The following is a 26,693-nucleotide window of genomic DNA, read 5'->3' as shown; positions in this document are numbered from 1 at the left end:
ATTGACAGAACACTGAATTACATTCAATATTCATTCAATATTGATAAGTTAGGTGGCACGGTGGTGTAGTGGTTAGCGCTGTCGCCTCACAGCAAGAAGGTCCGGATTCGAGCCCCGTGGCCGGCGAGGGCCTTTCTGTGTGGAGTTTGCATGTTCTCCCCGTGTCCGCGTGGGTTTCCTCCGGGTGTTCCGGTTTCCCCCACAGTCCAAAGACATGCAGGTTAGGTTAACTGGTGACTCTAAATTGACCGTAGGTGTGGATGTGAGTGTGAATGGTTGTCTGTGTCTATGTGTCAGCCCTGTGATGACCTGGTGACTTGTCCAGGGTGTACCCCGCCTTTCGCCCGTAGTCAGCTGGGATAGGCTCCAGCTTGCCTGCGACCCTGTAGAACAGGATAAAGCGGCTAGAGATAGTGAGATGAGATTGATAAGTTACCCCCCTGTTCTTAACTTTTTGTAAAATCTAAAACTGTTGCATTAAATGTCTATGTATAATAACAATAATAATGGCTTTTTTTCATGGTATATAAGATATATTCCATTCAGCAAGCATGACATCGAACTCCTCTTTGACTCATTCAGTACCATGCTAGCTGAATGGAATATATCTGATAGACCACTCAAAGCCAGCCAATATTATTTAATGACTTCACGAAACGAGACAGCCGACTTGGTTATAAGCCATGTACGACGAGACTGAGCGGAATAACTGTTTTATTTGAATCCACATTCACTGGGTTTTGAGAAACTGAGCATTTTTTATTTTTTGCAAATTCGATAAATAAAAACTTTATAGAATATAAACTATATCGAGGGCAGCACGGTGGTGTAGTGGTTAGCGCTGTAGCCTCACAGCAAGAAGGTCCTGGGTTCGAGCCCCATGGCCGGCGAGGGCCTTTCTGTGTGGAGTCTGCATGTTCTCCCCGTGTCCGTGTGGGTTTCCTCCGGGTGCTCCGGTTTCCCCCACAGTCCAAAGACATGCAGGTTAGGTTAACTGGCGACTCTAAATTGACCGTAGGTGTGAATGAGAGTGTGAATGGTTGTCTGTGTCTATGTGTCAGCCCTGTGATGACCTGGCGACTTGTCCAGGGTGTACCCCGCCTTTCGCCCGTAGTCAGCTGGGATAGGCTCCAGCTTGCCTGCGACCCTGTAGAAGGATAAAGCGGCTAGAGATAATGAGAATGAGATGAGAAACTATATCGATGGCTGCACAAATTGACTTTAGTGTTGTTTTTTTGTTTGTTTTTTATAGAAAATGTCATCTTGCTGTCGTGCCGAGGTATAGAATAGCTTGAGACATTTTTTTGAATTCTTCCTTGGATATTTCAGTTATGTAATTTTCAAACTTCTTTGAGCTTTTGGACCAGTCTTTAAAAATAAATAAATAAATAAATAAATGATAATGCTTAAGGAAGAAGAGTGCAAACAAACAGATGAAATGACCGTAGCAATTTGTGAAAAATACTATTATAATAATTCTTGAAAAAAAAAAAAAAAGATACGCTCTTCCCATCAAATACTTTCTTTCCACATTTTGTTTCTTTTTTTGTGGTTTTGTTTTCGAGTTTTTATTTCGTCCTCAGCTGGTTCAGCAACATGCTCGGCCATTTTGTTTTTCTGAGCTGATATCCTAGCAGGAGAGCAGCCAATCAGAGCGCACGATTGCGCATATCCAGTGAACGTGGATAGAATACAGTTCAGACACACCATTAACATTAACGTTCGGGGCCTAGAGGTAGTTCTAATACATCTAATGAATGACTTATTATCTAACATGAATAAACTAGGCTCATTATTATTGTACACATGTAGGCTCGCGAAATACCTAGACAGACTTGATCTCCCGAACATTAAACTGAAATTTTAACATTAGAGTCATAAAGTTAAAGGCCGACCTGCTAGATTTTTTCCCCCCCGGAACCCACAGCTGAAGAACCATTTCCTGTTTTCACTCCAGATTTTTGGAAGAGTTCCAGTACTGTTGACTGACTTTTCACTCCTACTTGCCTCGACTTTAGTTTTGTGCTTTGCAGAAGCCGTATGACTTTTCAAGGCCACATCGCCCATATTGGCAATATCAAAATTTTTCATACACAATCGGCAGCGTGCTTCTAGCTATCCAGTCACCATGATGGTACTTTACCTACCAACCAACCAACCAACCATCTTTAAACTTGCACTTGCCCAGCATTACCGTCCTTTGTTCAACTTCATGTATGTAACGTACTGACGTTTGCTGAAGCGATATAAACCCTTCTGTGTGAAAATTCAAAACTGAACAATGACTCTACTGACTGCTACCAGTTTACAGGTCAAACAAACATCCGGGACATGCAACTGAGATCGGTTCCAAGCGTGTACAAATAATTATAACTGAAAGAAAATAGCACGGCCTTGCTCACGGAGTCTGATGAGCATACGCCAAGTATACATGTGCATTTAACATCAACTTGTACGCGCTGAATGAAAGGAAAAAAAAGTATACATTTTTAGCGCATTTGCAAAAAAAAAAAAATAAATTCACGCATCATGACTTTCCATGACCTAATGAAAACTTGCATGACTTTCCAGACCTGGAGAACACCATTTAAAAATTCCAGGACCCGTACAAACCCTGCATGGTCTGTGTTTAAAACACCAGGGAATCCCATAAGCCTACATCAAAACAATATCGATGATGGCCCAGTGACGCATCACTCATTCAGTTACCCGGAGTGCAGGTTAGAGCTTTAGTGAAGTTAAAGCTCTCTGAAGTGCTGAGGTCAGTGCAAGGCCACAGAGCGGTCCCTTCACTCAGTCTCCTTAATGAAGTGTGCTGCTACTGCTGGCCTAAACACATGTGCAAGAGCTTTGATCAGCTCTGTAACAGGGACGAGACTGGAGCAAGTGGTGGGACACTAATCAACATGTCTGCTCCAGAAGGAGTGCAGGAAGAACCAACTCCAGACATTAAGTCGGGGGAGCTGCTGTCTGGCCAGGGCCATTTATATTCAATGAGCTATTTCAATCCACTGTGTGCAGAGAGGTACTACGGCACCGATAAGGCCACTCACCAAGTCTCTAATGCCGCTTTTCCACTACCAACGCGGCTGAGTTGGGCTGAGCCGTGCTGAGTCGGGCTGAGCGGGGCTGTTGGAGTTGCATTTCGACTACAACCGCGCTGAACCGTGCTGGCTGGAAGTGGGTGGACACATTGGGTGGAGTTAGCGAGAGTGGGTGGACGTCACGTGATGTCGTTAGGCGGCGCAAACAGTGACATCAGTGGCCTTTTAAGCGGTAGTCTCACGACCCAGATAGTAAACAATAAACATGGAGGACATGGAGTCGTTAGTGTTGCTGGTCTTGGTGCTGTGGCTTGTTGTCACCGACAACGCCAACAGATACTGGCAAGAGCGTATAGATGAGGCGAGGCGCATAAGGCTTCAGAAATTATCGTAATTCGTAATTATTCTTCTTCCGGGTTTACGGTGTTTACAGATCCCAGCGTGCTCACGGGGCGTGTGTGGGCATGTGAGGACACTCCTCCTCACCAATCAGTGCACAGGGGAGTGTCTGCTCACGCCCCTAGCCCCGCTCAGCTCGGTTTGGCTCGCTTCAGCCCCACTCCAAAACCGTACGAGTTTTGGGTGCTAAGCAGGGCTGAAGCGAGCTGAGTCGTGCTGCTCTGGGGTAGTCGAAACGCGAGCCGTGTCGGGCTGAAGTGAGCTGAAAAAGGGTAGTGGAAAAGGGCCATTAGTAAAAAGTCTTGCATTGGCCACATCTCATTTTATATACACATCTGTGTTCTCCACGGGCGCTTTTAAAGTGGTGCACCGCCACGTTATAATTCTGGTCCACCATCCTTCCCTTGGGCCCCCCCCCCAAAAAAAGTGTTACTTCATCAGTATACACCAAATAAATCGTTAAGTATTCACTTTATTATAATTTTGTAACTATTTAACATGCAGAAGCCCATTAAATGAATGCATACGGGGCTACCTGAAGTGGCCACGCGATTGCAATCGAAAACCATCCGGCCGGCTGCATACAGATTGAGAGACAGAGCTCTGCAGATTGAGGTCTATCCCTGCGTTACACTACACTGCACCACAGTACACTATACTGACAACGCTGGAAGCTACAAGCTGCAGCTAGCCAGCAGCTAAATAACTTTGCAGTGCACATGCAGGTTGCTTGTAGCGGTATTGTGCAATGGTTATGCTGACCTATCGTCATTTCTGACCATACACAGTTACAGTCATCATAACAGTGCACGCGCGCACACATTAAGTTCAGGTCTTTTATTTTACATATCTGTGATCGTGTAGGCGAGAGCTGCGTTTTCCGTTGCTTCACTGCAGGACTTCTGGGTTCCTGAGTCAAAGAACCCGAACTACAGAGGCCGGGGTGGCTTTGTAGTGCCAGTCTCGGGCACACGCACTAGCTCGTGCATGGATTGGAGCGGTTTCACCTAGAGGTCTGCGCGGGACAGAATTTTCAGTCCCGCTCCCGCATTGTGCAGTCCCGCTCCCGCAAAAAACTATCATTTTCAGTCCCGCTCCCACCTGCCATGTTTTGTCCCGCTCCCGCCCGCAAATCCCGCATGATGCAGACATTCGCGTTATTTCTCACGAAAGTTCTTGTCATTGGCTTGGGGAATTAAACATGCTGAGCTTAGCTGAGCTCTCCACTGACCGATCCTTCACCTAGCGCACGTAGCGAGGGTGCGCGTTGCCAGGCAGCATGCGCAGCTGAGGCTTTACAGAGATACCCAACACACCTACCAAAATCTACAGTAGATATTAAGAATATTGTACATTGCACATAGCTTATATGTCACTCCTCACATTTACATTCTAGGAAATACAAGTAGGCCTATAAGAAATTAATATAATTTAAAAAGACACAGCGTGATGGTGCCCCGCCCCCTACTTTGAGTGGATTTGAGCATAAATATCTTCAGCTCACGTTCAGGGGTGCGTTTCCCAAACAACCAACCAAGTTAGCATTAAACCAATATGGTACGATGCAAGTTTATAATAATTTATAAATTTTAAACACGTTTTTAGTTAGCGGGACTGCAGCTTATCACCTCTCCCGCCCGCTCCCGCATTGTGCACTCCCCCTCCCGCCCACAATGAGCTTTCAAAATTTGTCCCGCGCCGCACCGCTTTGCGTCGGGTCCTGCAGGACTCCCGCGGGAGTGCAGGGCTCTAGTTTCACCCAATTAACATTATGTGTATTGTAAAAAAAAAAAAAAAAAAAAAGGTATGCATTTATTGTAATTGGGTATTTTGTTTATGCATGGAAGTTCATTTATTTTTCACACACAGAAAAAAATATATATATCTATATTATAGCTAGAAAAGCACTCGGAGAGCGCAGACCTCGGCCAAGAATCCTTTAAAAAATTCCGGGATCCAGAAGGTGATCCGGATCACCGCCAAAAATTTTTTTTAAAGATTTTTTGGGGGCTTTTTTCACCTTTATTGGATAGGACAGTGTAGAGACAGGACAGGAAACGAGCGGGAGAGAGAGACGGGGAGGGATCGGGAAATGACCTCAGGCCGGAATCGAACCCGGGTCCCCGGATTTATGGTATGGCGCCTTAGCTACCTGAGCCATGACGCCCCATTACCGCCAAAATTTAATGGATTGTTACTTGTGCCCAGTCACACCTCTGGAAAAAAATTTCAGAGCAATCCGTTCATTACTTTTTCCGTAATGTTGCTAACAGACAAACCAACAAACAAACAAACCAACGCTACCGAAAACATAACCTCCTTGGCGGAGGTAATTAATTCAGGGATGCGCAACAGGCGCATCAGTCTCAACTGAAACGTCAAATGAGTCTCACATTGACAAGAAAGATATGTACAGTAAGAATGTGTTCATTTTTTGTAAAATGATTTGAACAATGAATGAGCATTTCCTATCCATTTATTGGCCAGTTTCACTGTCAAAAAAGCCCAAAGTCCGTCAGCTTCAGGGGGACTTTGTCCCCCTGGCCCCCATATATATATTATTTTCACTCGTCTATTCGTGCACTGACACCAAGATTCCGTGCAACACTTCCAGCTTCCATCTACAAATTTACACTTCAAAAAGATCCGATCCAAACAATGGGTGTGATGGATAGCTGTGAGAATCTGTTATTCATTTAACACAAAGAGAAAACTTCCTGCTGAATCTCGTTTCAGAACCAGCCATAGTCACTTCCCTAACCTACTGAAACGTAAACTCTTGTTAACTAGGCTCATCTCTGTAGAGACAATCAACTTCAAAGGCATGTAAATTCTGTTCTTAATTATGGCAGGAGACAAAAATAAACAAAACTGCAGCAGATAATCAGCTGCAGACACACAGGGACTGAGTGCTGGATTTCAGGACACAGGAAGCCAGGATAGCACCACGCTGCTAAGAGAAAGTGATTCAAGCAGGAAGTCAGGACAGGTGCCTGTGCAGATCCACGCAGATATAAACTCGCTGCAGATATTAAAGAGGAACTGAGGTCATTTTTAAACTTGCTTTATTTCTTCATTAACGTGTTATTCAATTACGTTTTCGGTTTTATTAACCTTATATCATGACTCGTATTAGCATATTATATTACACTTTTCGGCCTTTAGCCATGCTGCATGTGGTTCCTATGGTCCATGGCAGGCGTCGCTTATCCGCACGATCTTCACGAGACTTGTGCGAGACTTCAAATGTGAAGTGTCAGCGCCGCCGTTTTGAAAACCGTTTACACAGCAGCGAGATCGCCACATCATTCCAATTTAGATTAATTTCGAGATCAGTGATGACGATTCTTCCATACGACTTCGAACCGACGTGGAGTAGAGAAGAGTTGGAAAGACGACAGGATAAGGACTAGTCCGTCGCGCTGGTATTTACGTCATGGCTGTCGCACAATTAAAACGTGCCAGATCAGGTGGCTGGTGGGTTTTCAAAATAATAAAATACATGCATGTATTTATCACAAAAATACATATTATACTGAGTGCATTTCCCACATAATCCTCACTAAGGTTTCGGACAGCACTACAAAATGGCGTCCCCGCTATATAGAGTAGGGAGTGATTTCAGACACAGGGAAAACTTCCGGCTTGATTACCTCAGCATTCGAAAAAGGGTGCGCACGTCTTTTTGACAACGCTGGCAGATGTTGGTCACTTTGATTTGCGCTGTACGTTTTACTTCCGTCCTACGATGTCTCGCACAGGTCTCAACGAATCTCGTTTACGGCCATTGCTTTGACATATGGACTGATGTATTACAGAGCGTATTTCAAACACTCATAACTTGCTGTAGCAGTGACAGAATAGCTGTCAAAAATGCATTCCTATATTTTATAAAATGAGAAATAGAATTTTGATTTAAAAAAAAAAAAAATTGCCTTCAGTTCCCATTTAAACCTCCCCCAACCTCGATGCACACTCATGCTGATGGGACACCGCCCTCAAGCAGACTACATTTTTTGTGAGAAAAGCCTTGCATTCCAATGAGTCAGAGCCTGTTCCTCTCTTACCCCTTTTCCACCAAATCAGTTCCAGGGCTGGTTCGGGGCCAGTGCTGGTGCTGGTTCACAACTCGTTCAACTTGCGAGCCAGCTGAGAACCAGTTTGCTTTTCCATAGCTCGCGGTGCTAAGGGAAGCCACGTCATTACGTCGCTGTATACGTCAGTTACGTCGCTACGTTTGCATAAACCTTGGCGCGAATATCGAAGCAACAACAACACGGAAGAAGCAGCAACAGCAACAATAATAATAATGGATGACTTCGCGTTTGTACAGCTGCTGCTTCTCATCGCTTAAAAATGGCGATCTTTCGCAGTCTTGCTATTGTTGTTGGTCTTAACAACTCTGCCCCCTCGCTGACGTAAGTGGGTCTTTCCTCTGGCCCAGCAGAGAGTTGGTGCTAGCCTGGAACCGGTTTTTCTGGCCCCAGAGCCAGTTCTTTGTCAGTAGAAACAGAAAACCCGGTTCCAAACTAAGCACTGGCCCCGAACCAGCCCTGGAACTGCTTTGGTGGAAAAGGGGCATCTCAGTAAGATGAGGAAATGTTTGGGCCTTAGCGGCAGACTGATGACCCACTTCTGGAAGTCCCTTACTTCCTACAGAGCCAAGGTTGCAGTGTGGTTCAAGCAGGTATGGTACAAGCATTCCCAACGAGAGCTGGCACTGCACTGGGTCGGCAAGGATGGGAACGTCTCTCTGTCTGATGACAAGACTGATGAGATTCTCAATCAAGCTTCTTGCAGTGGAAGACAAACCTCAGAAGCATCTGTACTCTGTTGTGATGGACCTGGAAATATGCATCGTGCAGATCCACTGACGTGAACCAGTCCTGTGGTTGCACGCCATGAATAACATCCGACGAGCTTGACATGTGAAAGGGGAATGCTTTTAAGAATCAGTTCAGCCCTTTCAGCTTTCGAGTCAGACAAAAACCACCTTCTTTCTTCTGAAACGGGGAAATATGTTGGTTTGAACCATAGGGGCCAACCTTTCACTTGTGCCTCTGGCCAAAAGGGAAGAAAAATTACACTCACCACAGCCAAACGAACGATGCGACATTACTAACTCTGTTAAGACCCGGTCCCACAATACCAATAACTATAAATAAATCAGTCCGCTGCAGGTTATGTGGTTGTTGCTCACACCAGACCAATAACGATACCTTTAGCCCAGGCCTGGGTTTATCAGTATCGGTGAGATTGCTTCTTGAGCGATTTTTTCCCCCCCAGGCCTGGACCTGATCCGATAAAACGTCTGACCAATCAAGTAATTGTTTAAAATGTGCCGTTGTCGGAGCGCATACCATTTTCCCTGGGCATCTTTGTACATCATGAAGGTCATGGAAAATAAAAAAATATATAATACAAAAAAAAAAAAAAAAGGATCTTTTATTCACGGATGTGATATTTTACATGAAATATCAATAGTTAATTAATAAACACATAAATGCAGGTAAGATATTTTAATTATGAACTCCAGCAGCCCAAACATTTGTTTTGATTTAATTTTTTTTATCCGTGATGCATCATTTGTATGACATCCGTAACCAAGCTGTAATACACTGAAACGTCCGTGACCAATCCATAAATTATTAGCATCTGTATTAAAATCCATATTTTGTATCCTTTACTGTATTTCCATAGTCCGTGACCTATCCATATTTTATCAACCACCGGAGTATGTACATGGGTTGTTTTGAAGTCCAAGCTGTACAGTACGGCCCGGAATAATGTGCTACTACTTGGAAAAAAAGTTCCATGACTGTTCCTAAGTTGCATGCGTTTATTTCCCTGAGTGTCAGGACCAACCCATATTATAGTCGGGATTATAGTTGTGGTGGGACTGCTCCAGACTGGAACTAAATTCAGGTATAGTCATAGCTGTAGTTATAGTTATCGGTGTTGTGTGACCGGGCCCTTATACTTTGTTTTTCTTTACTGCTAATCCTAATTGGTTCTCTTATCCCATGGTGTGCTCACACATCTAGGGTGTTTTCTCTTCAGCTGTGCACTCATGTAAGTTGTGCTCCAGGCTTAGATCCATTTACATAGACTACACCGAACAATCCGGTGTCCCCAAACCTCAGGTGCTCCCCCCCCCACAAGTGGTGTCTGCCCCTTTTCCACCAAAGCAGTTCCAGGGCTGGTTCAGGGCCAGTGCTTAGTTTGGAACCGGGTTTTCTGTTTCCACTGACAAAGAACTGGCTCTGGGGCCAGAAAAACCGGTTCCAGGCTAGCACCAACTCTCTGCTGGGCCAGAGGAAAGACCCGCTTACATCAGCGGGGGGGGGGGGGGGGGGGGGGGGGGGGGAATTGTTAAGACCACAACAATAACAAGACCGCGAAAGATTGCCATTTTTAAGCGACGAGAAGCAGCAGCTGTACAAACGCGAAGTCATCCATTATTATTATTATTGTTGTTGCTGCTGCATCTTCCGTGTTGTTTTTGCTTCGATATTCGCGCCAAAGTTTATGCAAACGTAGCAACGTAACTGACGTATACAACGACGTAACTGACGTATAGAGGGATTTCACTGACGTCACCCGAAACCGGAAGTAAACAGACCCTGCGCCATTTTGGAAGACCAACAAACTCGTGATTAGGGGGAAATAACGGCAGCGGTATGTGAACCCACGAGAATAAAGTGGAGTGGCAAACGACTTAAACAAATCTGAGCTGTTTTATTTATGATTTATTGGCCCAACAGTAGACTTGAAAGAAACCTGTGTGAGACTTGGCAAAAAACTGTGGATATAATGGATAAGTCTGTGCATGATCTGCGGACACTTTGAGGTAAGCAAACGCAAGAAATTCAGATTTAAAACAGGCTAAACTGGCCCCAAGTTGATAACTGTATGAGGAGCAAGCCTCCCAGACTTCTACAATTTAATAATAATCATAATAATAATTATTTAGGATGGTTTGGGGCTTGCTCTCCCTCCTATTATATAAATAAAGCATAGTTGTTGTGTAGGCATATATCATAAATACATATGTATAATTTGGATAAATTAACCTAAATTATGGATACCTTAATAGTAACAAAAAGTATCAATTTTTCAACTGAAAAGATATATTATTAAAAGATATAAACAAGGGGCGGCACGGTGGTGTAGTGGTTAGCGCTGTCGCCTCACAGCAAGAAGGTCCTGGGTTCGAGCCCCGTGGCCGGCGAGGGCCTTTCTGTGCAGAGTTTGCATGTTCTCCCCGTGTCCGCGTGGGTTTCCTCCGGGTGCTCCGGTTTCCCCCACAGTCCAAAGACATGCAGGTTAGGTTAACTGGTGACTCTAAATTGACCGTAGGTGTGAATGTGAGTGTGAATGGTTGTCTGTGTCTATGTGTCAGCCCTGTGATGACCTGGCGACTTGTCCAGGGTGTACCCCGCCTTTCGCCCGTAGTCAGCTGGGATAGGCTCCAGCTTGCCTGAGACCCTGTAGAACAGGATAAAGCGGCAAGAGATAATGAGATGAGATATCAACAAGATTACCTTGGCCATAACTGTGTGTAGGTTATTCTTAATAACAGCTGTAATATCACGACCCAAGCCGCTAACAACATAATTGTAAGCCTGTAGCCCTTTGTAGGCTTTCAAGTCATCAGCAGTGTAGGCACTGGGTGTAAACAACAAATAGTTTACAATGTCTGGGTAGCAAACAGATGGCAGAATTGGTGTCCGGTCCTCCTTATGTTTCCATTCTCCCTTGCCGCGAGTCTTATCTTATACCCAACAACCTGTGTTTTCTTTCTCTCTCTCTTCCCCCCCCCAATCTGTCCCTCTGAGTTACATGTTGATCCTGGGATTGAGATGCTGGCCTCTTCTGCCCCTCGGACCTGCTTGATCCATCCTGGTGCCCTGTGTCTGGTCGGAGTTTTATCGCACCGCTCCTGTGAAGGACGGCCCCATGAGGACAGCTGAGGGTTATACCTGTTAAAACTGTTAATATTATAGTCAGGCTGTCTGTTGTTGCCCAAATGAGGATGGGTTCCCTTTTGAGTCTGGTTCCTCTCGAGGTTTCTTCCTCATGTCGTCTGAGGGAGTTTTTCCTTGCCACCGTCGCCACAGGCGTGCTCATTGGGGATAGATTAGAGATAAAATTAGCTCATGTTTTAAGTCGTTCAAATTCTGTAAAGCTGCTTTGCGACAATGTTTATTGTTAAAAGCGCTATACAAATAAACTTGATTTGATTTGATATGGGTCAAACCCATCAATCACAGCCAGTTTCTCCACATACCATGCCCTTTCTGCAGCTGGTAATGTACTCACATAACCAGAATTATCATCCATCGTGTCACTTTACTCTCGCTCGTACTTTGTTTTATATTGTGAGTGCATGTACTTGGTCTTCCAATATGGCACCTAACAAAATCTCGCGGCGCGGTGACGTCATGCGGTAGCCCTCTATACAGCGACGTAACTGACGTGGCTTCCCTTAGCACCCCGAGCTATGGAAAAGCAAACTGGTTCTCAGCTGGCTCGCAAGTTGAACGAGTTGTGAACCAGCACCAGCACTCGCCCCGAACCAGCCCTGGAACTGATTTGGTGGAAAAGTGGGTGTCTTGAGTTCTGTTTGCCTGTCTCTACTTATCTATAGTGAAATACTAAAACTTTAGTGCTGTGCTGCAAGATTTCAAGAGCACCACTTTGAAAAAGTTTTAATCATCAAAGTGTCAATAATACAAATGACTCATTTTGAATTAACAGATATGGAATACTGCATCTGCAATCGGTGCATCTGTTCTTAACGTGTATAAAGATTCAATGTACTGAAATTTCAACAGCAAAAACAGTCGTGTTATTGTAGATCGAGTAAATTAATACACAGCACAGTGAGGTCATTCACGACGAGCAGGAATGAATACGTGGAACCAAAAAACATAGATGATGTTTTCCAGTTGGGGGAAGGGAACCCCAAACACACCATGCTAATCCTTCACGCCTTTAGAGTGAACGTCATTAAATCCCTTCTCCTCACAAGGACTGAAAATTCCATCGTGTCTCTTAAGGGCATATTCTGGACCAATTTCGTTTTTGTTTTTTTTAATATATGAAAGTATGTCCCTTTACACACTCATCCAGAAGGGTAATTTTGCACAAGGCCATGTGTCTACAGCAGAAAAAAATAAAACGCGTCTGGAAAAATCCCAAGGAAGTCTGGAGCCAGATTCATGACGTCACCTGCGGAAGCGCCAGCAGGCTGCGCGAGCTTTGCACGGTTTCAGTGCACAGCCTGTGTAGACCAAGCGCTCCCATTTCTCTCTCATTGTCCGGTCTTTTGGGAAACGATGAGTACTAATCCCATCAAGATTGGTGTTGCTACACCCTCCTACGATACATCTGTTAACCATTTTAATAATTACGCGATAACGTTGAAGAAATTTGCAGAAAACCACCGGGGCGTTTTCTCAAACAAACCAGCGCTGACGTAGGATTCAGAGGGAGGCGTCCCGCACGCGATGTCACGAAAATCAACGTTTCCCGGGAAATCCAAATGCCAAGTTTTTTCAGAGGCGGACCAGTAATGTGACAGATATTTGACCAAAGTTTAATATAAAATAGGAGAATTGCATTGATCTTGCTCCTGAATTTACCCGTGATATGCCCTTTAACGGTCCCATCGGCTCCTGTTGCTGAAAATCGCATCAGGGCAAAGTGTGAACGGAGGGCAACCGTCTTTCAAAATAGAAAGCTGTGAGAGATTGAAGAACACAGCTGTGTTTCCAATATAAAGGTCAACGCTTCGTTCTAAAAGTGTTTGTTTTCTTTTCCCTTTTTTTGGAAGGCACTGCTTGCTACATCTGGCGAGGCTCCATGTCATTATGGCAGCTTTCTGTACACTGCCTGGCTTTCAGGGCTTGCCATCAGAGAATAGTTTCAATACCTGGGTTTTTCCAGCAGTTACCTTAAGTTTCCACTGCTTCCCCAAATGGGCACATTTTCACTCACTGACCAGCAACAATAAATTTACTGTGCTGCCGATCCGACGGGACACTCAATCTTTATTCTCAACATTCAATCCCAGCATTAGGAGATGATATGAATAAGTTGCTCTTTTCGCACTGGGCCGCCACTGTAACAGGACCTCAGCTCTGGATTTTGCAAGCCTGGCTTCCTTCGTTAAATGACTGCATTTCCCACGTTAAAGGAGTTCTCAGAGCCTAACCTCTCCTATAGTAGCACCCGTCTGAGGACATGGGAGGTCCGGCACAGATGAGGATAAAGGGAGCGAGCAGGCGGGGGAAAGAAAAAAACGTTGAGGCAGGTATTCGGTGAGAAAGGCTCAGTGTGATTAAAACCAGTTTGATATACCATTTCCATGGGTGTTCCACGCTCTTTGTTCTACAATCGTAAATGAGGGTCAACGAGGGCTCAAAATCATGCTGATGGAGGAAGCATGCTTTAGAGCAATTTGGGTCTATTTACACTGAGCTGCAATGTCATAAACAAGTCTGGCTGCTCTGTACTGGGATCTCATCTACTCGAAGCGTTTGATGTGTGTAAAATGGAAAATCGATGCTATTTTTCAAGTTCTCTTAAAACGGGGGCTCGGTCTCATTACGTCCGCAGCTTCTCCCGTGCACACGGAGGAAATGAAAACGCCTTTTGCTGTACCGTTCCCGAAAGTCAATCAAGGGGAAAAAAAAAAAATGTTTACGGAAGATTTCTGCACTCGCGTATCGTGCCAATCCGCTCAAGGCGCAATACGAAAGAGCTTCGCGTTATATAGAGTGCAAGTGTCAAATTTCCAATGCACTCAAATGGTACGTACCTTTAAAATCTAATGTAATCTTTGCTTATTAGAATGCACAATTGGATAACTAGATACGAGAGCTAACCTGGCAGTGTTCTGCACTTATCTTGCCTCGAGAAGGCAGACTGAGCCAGATTGTAATGACAAGCCAATATCACTTTTCCCAGTTGGATCACAAAGCAACTCTTTCAATGTTGTAGGTAAACTGTAAAGCTCTGTGCTGTCGTCAAAGACTTGCCTTGACACTAGTCTAATGTTTTTCCTTTTCCCACAGGCAAACAAATATCCAAACAATTCGACATCGATTAGAAATCAAATAAATACGGACGCGCACTGAGGTCACATTCTTAACGATTGTAGTATTTATTACTCAAACTTGCTCATGATGTAAGAACAATTTTTCTACGGTCTGGCACTAATGAATCATCCCCAAGTGTGGGCCTGGATAATGGACAGTCTGTATGATGAGGGCATTACATGTGAGAAGGCGAGCGAAATGGCACTGGGAGAAATGCTCTGCACCAGGGGAGTGTGATAATTCAGTGAGGCATGGAGGGTCTCACACACTCCCAGCTCAGAGCACCACTGACAATGGGCATCTCTCTTCAGCCAAGCCCCTAATTCCTCACAGTGTGGCCTTGAGAAGAGAGAGAGGGAGGGAAAGCACGAGCAGGTCAGAGTCTGACTATTCCCAGGCTTTCTCTCAGCGTTTCCCCCACCACACACACAATCGCACGGAACCATACGTTTCGGCCACTCTCGTGTGCGAGTTCATCTTTCACTCGTTTCTCTGAGCGGTGGGAGAGAAGCCACAAACGCCAGAGCCCGAGCAATGAGCCCTTTGTTTATAGAGGAAATAAGAAGTACGCATGTGTAACGCGGATACTGCCAGTACTCTCGGTGAACTGCAATTATCTTCCCCCGCAAACCTACTTTGGTATTATCTGATTTCCAAAGTATTCCGCTGGTGAAAATTATTTAATCCAAAGTCCTCAGCGCACCTCTGTCTCAATCTTACACCAGACAAAACACAAAAAAGGATACAGTCCAGGTTTAGCTGGAGATTTTTAACTCCAATAAAAGGCGGCAGCGATGGCCAAAGGCATGCGTGCCTGTGTGTTCCACTGGTGCTTTTTTTTTTTTGCATGAAATGCAAAGATTAAAAAAAGTTAATAACCCATAAAAATAGTTGGACACGACCATTTCAAGCTTGTAATAAATCGGAATCTAGTGGAACACCACACGATGTTAAAGAGCTGCAAGGTTAGGGAATCCTGATGAGGTGTGATCTGGCCTCGGACGTCAATGGAAAATCCATCGAACGCAATTCTCAGTAAAGAGACTGAAGTTGCATGATGAACGCTGCTGGCCAAGTTGGGCAACAGGTTCTTCTAGCACTGCAGGCACACAGCGACATTAACACAACCATTTACTTTTCAAAAACACCCTTACTACCCCCATTCTGGGTGGGGGAAAAAAAAAAAAAAAAAAAAAACACACCATCAATGGATGATTCAACTACTATCAAGCATAGTAAAAAGGTACGACCTTGGTGTCTTCAATATATCAACCTGTGAAAGAAATAAAACCATTCATCATTGACTTCATTCATAAAAATGTACCTCCAAGTTCACAAGTTATAGTCATAACTGAGGCCACTTGGCACTGTCCAGTGCTGAAACGGCACAACATAAAGAAAATTTATTTCCGCAAGGCGAAGAGCATGCTTCCTTAACCTACACTCACAAAGGAATTGTCCATCAAAACCATTTGACACCATATATTAGACATCTATTTAGCCATTAGACTGCATACACAAGTCACAACCATTTATTCACCCTCCCGACGAAATCACTCATCAGGAAACGGACAACCTGTCAGGATCGTATCAAATACGAGACCGGTCAGTGACTGTGTAGCTCACTCCCAGCCCAGTCTAGTCCAGAAGGAACGATCTAAAGTGGGTCACCTTGAGCAATAAATGTTGCAAGCTATATACATTATATACAAGCTATAGATAGAAGCAATATACACCCTAGGAATACAGACCGATTTGCCAGAAAGATTCCAAAACGGCGAGGAATCGACCGAGAAGAAGCGATTTTTGTTGAACTGCTCATTAAGGGTGTTTTCACACCTGGTCCCCTTTAAAGGAACCAGACTCAGTCCTCTTTAAGTGGACCAAAAAGTGGACCAACAGAAAAAGAACTCAGTTCTTTTTGTGTTCACACTGTGAATTTATTACAAAGAGGACTGGGTTCTCTTTCTGGTCCAGTTAAGCTTTGATGGGGCCTCAGTCCTCTTTCTGTTCACACCAGGTCCGCTAGAGCCCTCAGACCCCCAGTGCACAGAATTCTGGGTAATTTTCTCTTGAATCAAAATGTCTGCTGCCATGCTTGCCCTGCTGTATTCTTTGATCAAAATAGTGCGTATTAAGGAAAATAAATTATATATATATATATATATATATATATATATAATTATCAGTCAGTAAGTTCAGAGAACTGTAAAGCGGCTGTGGTAAGTTCCAAAAGGAAGTTGAGTTTCCCTGCTACAGTCACGTGACCAACTACGGCAAACGAAGAAGCTTAAACTCCAGTGAAAAAGGCGAAGTGAACCCGGTGCGCTTTTTGTTCACAATGAGCAGAGATTAGGCGAACCGTACCGTTGATTTTTAGCGAACCGTACTGAGACCACCTCCTGAGGTGGTCTCAGTTCGGTTCGCTTTAAAGGGGTCTGGGTACGGTTGGAGTGTTCACATATGCGCAAAAAATGCTGAGTCATCGATGTGAGTTCGGTTAGATGGCTGAAAGGGACCAAGTGTGAAAACACCCTAAAGCTTAATTAGTCCACAACTTCATTAATAATTGTAATTAAGCAAATCTAGGTAGAAGTTATATGCACCCTCGGTACCCCGACCTTCACGCCAGAAAGAATCAAAATCGGTGAAGAACTGAAGAAGTAGCGATGTGTGTGGAAACTGCTCGTTAGGGCTTAATTACTCCATATCTTCATTATTAATTGCAATTATGCAAATTTGAGGAGACACCATATGTACCCCAGGCAGACCTACCTTCCTGCCAAAAAGAATAAAAATCTAGTGAAGAACTGAGAGAGAAGCAGCGATTTTCGTGAAACGTGGATGACGCCGGACAACACATGATGACAAACTCATCGCCTGTTGGCCAGAGGAACTAAAAATGACGACGTACAAATTAAATACAACTAATGAAGTACAACTGTTTAAAAAAAATAAATAATAGATTAAAAATCTAGTGAAAGACCTACCAGGACCCTGAAGAAGTAGAGATACTCCGCAGCACCAGAGTAATTCCCACACTCATACTGGAACTTGGCATATCTGTAAAGAGTGTCCAAATACTCCTGGCGGAACTGCAAAGAAAAACGTGTGAAGGAGGTTAAAAAGAACGACAACCATGTAAAATTAAAAAAAAAAAAATCACTGCAGTTAATGATGTCACAGATTCCGAATATATTCTACAGCCCTCCCCATTAAAGTTTAGAAAAATGGCAAAGACAGGACTGAACTCTCAAACTTTCTGAATAGCATGTTTGGGAGAAACCCAAAATCTGAATATTTGACAATAGAGACCACACACGCCACCGTGTTTCCCAATACAGGAGGTCTCACAGAACTGAAGGCCAGTGTGAAGGCTGGAAGAGCTGCAGGGCGTGTGGGTAGTGCACGTTAGGGGTGCTGTTTAAGGGCTGTTAATGTGAATGACCCCTGCATTAGCACACTAAAAAGGCACCGGGGCCTGTGAACTGAGGTGCACTGAGGACAGGCCCTGGGTCAGTGGGATGCCGGGGTGGGAGGGGAATGCCGTCACGTCAAATATAGAAGCCCCAAGCATTTTTGCGGCCAGCCCCACGGGTCTCGGAGCTGTTCGGCTTATTCTTAACAATTCGCCACAGAATGTAAATGTCTGCAGAAAAATTCTGCAAGCCATAAAAAGCCCTGAAAATGAGTTAAGGTTTTGGGAAGTCATTTAACGTCTCCGCGCTCTGCGCCGCCCCTCCCACCGGCCCCCTGAAACAAGGCCGAGTTCACACAGGAGTCATGAGAACTGCACGGAGCACCAGTGGAGTTACTTACACCATGCTTCTCAGCCAGATAGTCAAACAGCATACGCCCGTCCCTGGAAGAAGAAGAAAAAAAAAAAAAAGTTGTGGTGAGTAGGGATTTTTCAAGGTTACTACATGTTCTTGTAATCATTTTAAGAGACGCACAACACTCATGCTTTCTGTTAAAGGTATTACACAGGAAAGAGAGAGGGGGCATTAAAACACAGAAAGCCTGTCAAACTTTTTATCTGAACCATAAAGGAAAGCCAAGAACTTCACGCTCAAAAGACAAAATTTCAGAATAAAATCAGAAAATGAGAGAAGGGAAAATAATAATAATAATAATAATAAGAAGAAGAAGAACCAACAAAAAAACCCACAACGCCACAAAATGGCCGTATCACTATCTGACCACATGGACCTGGTGCTGCTCGTGTGACTGGAGGCAGATAAATAGGTAAAAGGGACTGGAAGCCAGGTTTTCCGCACCACCAACCCCCCCAAATGTGGCTAGACTCTGCAGAACCAGCACACGAAACCGTGCGTCTCTGTACAAGCCAGACAGAAAGAGGAGGTCGCCGATTTATTTTATTTGAGGGGAGCTTCAAAGGCTGTTTATAAAGGCGTTCTCCTGTCGCGCCGCTTCTGTGCCATTATACTGTCATCCAACATATGCTGCAGCGCCGGGTGGAGAACAAACCTCCCATAATGATTTAAAAAAAAAAAAAAAATGAAATAAAAAATAAAAGCCTCAATCTGGGAGCACCTTTGCTTTCAACTGCCCTCTCCATTCCTTTCAGTCTGACTACCATCGTCCCTTTACTGTGTGCTCGTGATTACTACTTCACACATCTGTGTATGTGGATGAGATAGCAGCTCCTCCCTGGTCAGCCATCCCGAGCAGACCACAGCAGCCTCCCTGTTGAGGTGGAGCCGCTGCCGCTGGGTTCTGTGGGTACAAGCGCTCAGAGTTTAGTGGTTTAATCTCATCCACAATCATACCCAACATCCATTTCATCCATTCATCACCATCCCGACAGTCACCTGCTCACCAGCATCGGTCCTGAACGACAGCCTCGAGCAGACAGACAGACAGAAACAGCTATTCGGCACAGGAACAAATAAATACAAGTCCCAGGCCACATTTCCTGGTTGCGTTTTCGACTCGTGAAACACCAGACACCAAATAATGCCCTTTGAAATCTATATATTCAGATCGAATAAGTAAACTTCAAAGCCGCTCGTTAATGAGGAGCAGACGAGCAACTGGGTAGCTTAATTAAAACGGCCACAGCTTAATCCTCAACTGTGATAAACGTGTTTTGGTGTGAGAAACGAAAAAGCAAACCAGCGCGTCTACCACCTACCGAGGGCTCTCACACGAGACTGAGAGCCGCAAACTGCCATCCTGTACGATTTCCTGAGAAAACATGAGTCTGTGGAAACAAAGTGGCTCATTGATACGGAGAAAAGCAGCGCCCAACACTGACCGCATCGTGTTACAGATGGGCACAGACCAAACAGAGGTCCCCCCCCCCTACTACCAGCACAACAGCTAGCTCTTACCAACTTCGAAATGCAGACACAAAAAACAAACAAACAACATAAGGCACCTTCAAACAAATCTTGAGAAAGCTTCAAGCTCATTAGTTCGGAGAGCTATACAGAAAGAAACATGATGAGGGTTTGTCTTGCTCATCAAAATATCAGTTCAGATCTGCAGAACACTGCTGCTTTATAAACACAAGACAATAAATCATTTAAAGACATCCAACAAAACTGGATATGGATATTGGCAGGAATGTGTGCCAGATTGGAAAGGTTAAGATCTTGTCAATTCAATTTTTATTAAGTGTCTAAAATATGTGACCTGATTAATCATCACACTTCATGAAATCAACATGTTTAAGAGGAAAAACAGATGGGAGGGGGCATTCTTTCATTAAGTAAATAACACAATGAAATTTGAAGGAATCTGAATCACAGCAAAGCCTAAACCAAAAATATACTGAAAATGAGTGAAAGGCGACAAATTGGAAAATTGTCCCATTCCAATTATTATTAAATTGTGTCTTGCAAAAGTATTCATCCTCCTTGGCATTTGTCCTGTTTTGTTATATTACAAGCTGAAATTAAAACTGATTTTTTTTTTAAGCACCGTTTGATTTACGCGCCGTTTACACATACCCGGGTAGGGATGGTGTTCTCAGGGTGATGGGTTTGCGCAACACATGGCATTTCCCATGATGGCCAAAAAGTTCAATTTTAGTCTCATTTGACCAGAGAATCTTCTTCCATGTGTTTGGGGAGTCTGCCATATGCTGTTGGGCAAACTCCAAAATGTGTTTTCTTAAGCAATGACTTTTCTGGCTGCTCTTCCATAAAGCCCCACTCTGTGGAGGGTACGGCATAAAGTGGTCCTAGGGACAGATACTCCCATCTCCGCTGTGGATCTTTGCAGCTCCTTCAGTGTTATCTTTGGTGTCTTTGTCTCTGATTAATGCCCTCCTTGCCCAGTCTGTGAGTTTTGGTGGGCGGCCTTCTCTTGTCAGGTTTGTAGTGGTGCCATATTCTTTCCATGTTGCTATAATGGATTTAATGGTGCTCCCTGGGATATTCAAAGTTTGGGATATTTTTTATAACCCAACCCTGATCTATACTTCTCCACAACTTTGACCTGTTTGGAGGCTCCTTGGTTCTCATGTTGCTTGCTTAGTAGTGTTGCAGAGTCAGGGTCCTTCCAGAACAGGCTGATTTACACAGACATCATGTGACGGATCATGTGACACTTTGATTGCACACACGTGGATCTTCATCAACCAATTATATGACTTATGAAGTGAATTCATTGGACCAGCCCTTATTTAGGGGTTTCATATGAAGGGGGGGGGAATACTTACGCACATTCCAGGTTTCTGTTTTTTCATCTTATTGTTTGTGTGTCACAAAACAACAATGTGCACCTTTAAAGTTGTCGGCATGTTGTGTAAATCAAATGGTGCTAACCCTCCAAAATCCATTTTAATTCCAGCTTGTAATGCGACAAAACAGGACAAACTCCAAGGGGGATAAATACTTTTGCAAGGCACTGTATACCAAGAGTGGAAGGATACAGCATATCATATTCAATGCAAGGCTCTCAATTCAACACATCTCCATATCATACAATATGCTCAAAAGACTATATAGTAAAACCAGAACGTCAAGGACGTCGTCGCTCATCTGGCCTGCCATCAAAACAACCATGACGACCAAAACATCAAACAGAACTGAAATGTGACAATGTGAAAGAGAACCAACCTCCACGACAAATTGTTTACAACAGGAAAATCAACAAAGGACGACATTTTGTTCCTCACAGGAAGATCTACCCAAAACATCGATCAGAACTGAATTCACATGATAAAAGAGAGGAGATACAACTCTAGTCAGAAGAAAATTTGTGAAGTTGACCTAATTACTAATTCGTTAGCCCAAAAAACAAAAAAAATACAATGACCAAGTTTTATGCAGAAGGTCTACTTCTTTCAAACAAAATCAGAACTGAAATCCATTGCGAACTGAGGGAGGAGACACGATTTACCTGAAAAACAAAATTCTAAACAAATTGTTGATTCTCCTGTTGTAAATAAGCAAGCAAGTTTTGTTCCCCGAGGGAAGATCTGCCCGAAACATCGATCAGAACTGAAATCGGGTGAGAACTGCGAGAGGAGACGCAATTTTAATGAGAAGTCCGAAAACTCATTAAGTTGATCTAATTAGCAGCTCGTTAGCAAAAATGACGATACAATGACCCAGTTTTGTGCAGAAGGACTAGTTCTTTCAAACAAAACAATCAGAAATGAAATGCATTGAGAATAGAGGGAGGAGATATGATTTAACTGAAAATAAACAAAAGTTGTAAACAAATTGCTTACAACAGGAAAATCAACAAAACCAAGTTTTGCTCCTCAAGGGAAGATCTACCCAAAACATCGATCAGAACTGGAATCAGATGAGAAATGAGAGAGGAGCTAAAATTCTAGCGAGAGGCCTGGAAAACGTGTTAATTCGGCCAAGTTAACTTATTAGGAAACAATTTGACAAAAACAATGACCAAGTTTTGTGCGGGCGGACGCGTTCTTTCAAACAAAACAATCAGAACGGAAATCAGCGAAGAACTGACAGAGATACAGTTTAATTGAATTGTGGACGACGGACACCACGCCATGGCAGTAGCTCATCAGCCTTATGGCCAGATGAGCTAATTAGGTCACCAACCTATCGCAGGGCTAACACACACCGAGAGAGAGAGAGAGAGAGAGAGACACACACACACCCCTACAGGCAATTTAGAGTAGTCAGGTGACCTAATCTGCATGGCTTTGGACTGTGAGAGGAAACCAGAGCATCTGGAGAAAACCCACACAGACATGGAGAGAACATGCAAACTCGACACAGAAAGGCCCCAGTCGAACCCAGAACCTGCTGTGAGGCGACAGTGTTAACCACTGCACCACTGTGCTGCTGCTCTTTATAATATTTTATTAAATTATAAACTACAGTGGTGCTTAAAAGTTTGTGAACCCTTGAGAATTTTCTATATTTCTGCATAAATATGACCTAAAACATCATCAGAGTTTCACACAAGTCCTAAAAGTAGATAAAGAGAACCCAGTTCAACAAATGAGACAAAAAATATTACACTTGGTCATTTATTTATTGAGGAAAATGATCCAGTACTACATATCTGTGAGTGGCAAAAGTATGTGAACCTCTAGGATTAGCAGTTAATTTGAAGGTGAAATTAGAGTCGGGTGTTTTCAATCAATGGGATGACAATCAGGTGTGAGTGGGCACCCTGTTTTATTTAAAGAACAGGGATCTATCAAAGTCTGATCTTCACAACACATGTTTGTGGAAGTGTATCATGGCACGAACAAAGGAGATTTCTGAGGACCTCAGAAAAAGCCTTGTTGATGCTCATCAGGCTGGAAAAGGTTACAAAACCATCTCTAAAGAGTTTGGACTCCACCAATCCACAGTCAGACAGATTGTGTACAAATGGAGGAAATTCAAGACCATTGTTACCCTCCCCAGGAGTGGTCGACCAACAAACATCACACTAAGAGCAAGGCGTGTAATAGTCGGCAAGGTCACAAAGGACCCCAGGGTAACTTCTAAGCAACTGAAGGCCTCTCTCACATTGGCTAATGTTCATGAGTCCACCATCAGGAGAACACTGAACAACAATGGTGTGCATGGCAGGGTTGCAAGGAGAAAGCCACTGCTCTCCAAAAAGAACATTGCTGCTCGTCTGTAGTTTGCTAAAGATCACGTGGACAAGCCAGAAGGCTACTGGAAAAATCTTTGTGGATGGATGAGACCAAAATAGAACTTTTTGGTTGAAATGAGAAGCGTTATGTTTGGAAAAAGGAAAAAACATTCCAGCATAAGAACCTTATCTCATCTGTGAAACATGGTGGTGGTAGTATCATGGTTTGGGCCTGTTTTGCTGCATCTGGGCCAGGACGGCTTGCCATCATTGATGGAACAATGAATTCTGAATTATACCAGCGAATTCTAAAGGAAAATATCAGGACATCTGTCCATGAACCGAATCTCAAGAGAAGGTGGGTCATGCAGCAAGACAACGACCCTAAGCACACAAGTCGTTCTACCAAAGAATGGTTAAAGAAGAATAAAGTTAATGTTTTGGAATGGTCAAGTCAAAGTCCTGACCTTAATCCAATCGAAATGTTGTGGAAGGACCTGAAGCGAGCAGTTCATGTAAGGAAACCCACCAACATCCCAGAGTTGAAGCTGTTCTGTACGGAGGAACGGGCTAAAATTCCTCCAAGCCGGCGTGCAGGACTGATCAACAGTTACCGGAAATGTTTAGTTGCAGTTATTGCTGCACAAGGGGGTCACACCAGATACTGAAAGCAAAGGTTCACATACTTTTGCCACTCACAGATATGTAATATTGGATCATTTTCCTCAATAAATAAATGACCAAGTATAATATTTTTGTCTCATTTGTTTAGCTGGGTTCTCTTTATCTACTTTTAGGACTTGTGTGAAAATCTGATGATGTTTTAGGTCTTTTTTTTGCAGAAATATAGAAAATTCTAAAGGGTTCATGAACTTTCAAGCACCACTATACATGTGCTCGGTGGTGAAGAGCAGCAGAGATACTTAGTGAATGCTTGATTCATTTTCTTAATTTCCACGTTTTATATGAGTGAAGCTATTCATGATTTTATATCTTTCTGACAGCACATACACGGGAAGCAACGATGCCATCAGAAGATTTCCAGTTGCCCTGCATTGAAGTGAGACAACATTACTTGTTCAACCTCCATTGTCTTAAAACCTACTGCCCGGCTCCAAAGACAGATACACACACACACTAACACACACGATCATGCACGGCAATCTCTCCTCGCAGGCTAAAGAAATCAGCAGGGCGACCAGAACACTCGTTCACCAGTGGAAAACACAGGATACAAAACACATCTAAAGCGACAGACAGCCAAGCTAACATCAGAACAAAAAAAAAAAAAAAAAAAAAAAAAAGTGCTTCAGACACACCTTGTGAGTCACCCTAGTGAAAGCTTAGTCATGTTTAACTTCGTTATATTCTAATATACGGCTTTTGTTTCATTAAAATGTTATTAAGGTGCTACAGGAATCATGCAAACAAAGTTATTAAGTTTCGGTTATTGTACTTTTATAATGCATCGTATTGAAAACGTATCATGTTGAGACACCACCCTGTCATGTTGCATTTACAAATTTGAGTTTTTGGTCATTAGACTTGAAATATAAACCTGTTTTTCCTTCACATCTGACAAACATTATGAAAAAAAAAAAACTTGAACTACATTCCATTAAATTAATGGCATTTAGCAGATGCTCTTATCCAGAGCAACATATACCCAGAGCAGCCTGGGAAGCAGTTGGGGGTTAGGTACCTTGCTCAAAGGCACTTCAGCTATTCCTGCTGTTGCAGGGAATTGAACCAGCGACCTTTTGGTCCCAAAGCTGCTTCTCCCACCATTAGGCCATGGCTTCCCAACCACAATCACCTACAGTTTCTTGTACAAGTATTCATTCCAGCCCCCACGTATACTTCGCCAATTCTGTGTGTTTAGAGTGTCCTTTTAAGTGTGCGCTGTGATTGCACTCTAATCCGGAACAGGTGCTGTAGTACTGTAATTAGTCCTAATGGCATTCACAGCACACACACACACACACACACACACGACACAGTAATTTATTTATTTTTGGAAGACTCCAAGTCATTGTTATTAAAAGGCAGGGGACATGAACTTAGTTTGTTCTATGCAAACATTTGTAGTAAAAGAGATTGTTATAGTAGGGTTGTAGTGTAGTAGGTTAGCTAACACTTTAGTTTCGGATGCTTCAAAACCATGAGACTCAGCAGCATAATAAAGCGTTTACTTATATATAGTGCCTTGCAAAATATTCATCCCCCTTAAGGCCAATTTATGCTGACAACCCAGTCCTCGCAGATAGCGTCGCAGACAGTGTCTGCGTAGCCCCCCCACCTTCGCAGATGCTCTGCGCGCACCTCCCAAAAATTGTGACCACCGCAGAAGCCTCGCTGACAGCGTCGCAGACAAGAGGGCTCTGATTGGTCCACTCTACATCCGCTGTACACGCACTTCCGCTTCCCTACTTTCCCGGTTTGGTTTGTTTTCACGACCAGCATTTTTAAAAACACGAGCGAAGATGGAGCAGCACGGAGAGTGGTTGATTGAGGAAGTATGTACATCTATACGACTCCAGTTCTAGTCATTATAAAAAAAAGTTCTAGTCATTATAAGTAACCGGAGGATAAACACTCCACTAACCACACCCACCAACTACTCCTAGCGACTTCGCGCCCCCTTGCGTTGTGCCGGTGAATAACATCGCGCACGCCTATTATCCCCGCTCAACAATAAATCACAACTGTCTGCGAAAAGCTATCTGCGAAAGCCTTGTCGCGCGAGCATACAGAGGCCTTTAGTGTTTGTCCTGTTTTGTCACATTACAAGCTGGAAATAAAATGTATTTTTGGAAGGTTTGCACCATTTGATTTACACAACATCCCTACCACTTTCAAGGTGCAAATTATTTTTGACACAATAAGATGAAAAAACAGAAATCTGGAGTGTGCATAAATATTCACCCCCTTTCATATGAAACCCCTAAATAAGAGCTGGTCCAAACGATTCACTTCATAAGTCACACAATTAGCTGATTAAGATCCACTTGTGTGCAATCAAAGTGTCACATGATGTCTGGATAAAATCAACCTGTTCTGGAAGGACCCGGACTCTGCAACACTACTAAGCAAGCAACATGAG

At 43.6% G+C, this 26,693-nt stretch overlaps 1 protein-coding gene across 1 annotated transcript in view; it reads right to left on the bottom strand.

The window, feature by feature from the left end:
* The window catches only part of eif3ea (eukaryotic translation initiation factor 3, subunit E, a), a 117,895-nt gene that overhangs the window by 40,870 nt on the left and 50,332 nt on the right, over window positions 1-26,693 (bottom strand). The window contains exons 4-5 of the mRNA XM_060922285.1: window positions 18,368-18,410; window positions 17,539-17,643 (exon numbers count right to left, since the gene is read on the bottom strand). Coding sequence (XP_060778268.1) covers window positions 17,539-17,643; window positions 18,368-18,410 — 148 coding nt within the window. The remainder of the gene's footprint in view (window positions 1-17,538; window positions 17,644-18,367; window positions 18,411-26,693) is intronic.

This window comes from Neoarius graeffei, chromosome 5, assembly GCF_027579695.1.
Source record: "Neoarius graeffei isolate fNeoGra1 chromosome 5, fNeoGra1.pri, whole genome shotgun sequence".
Classification (NCBI taxonomy): domain Eukaryota; kingdom Metazoa; phylum Chordata; class Actinopteri; order Siluriformes; family Ariidae; genus Neoarius; species Neoarius graeffei.
Note: the sequence above shows the minus strand (reverse complement) of the source record. Positions and strands in the feature narration are given on the sequence as shown.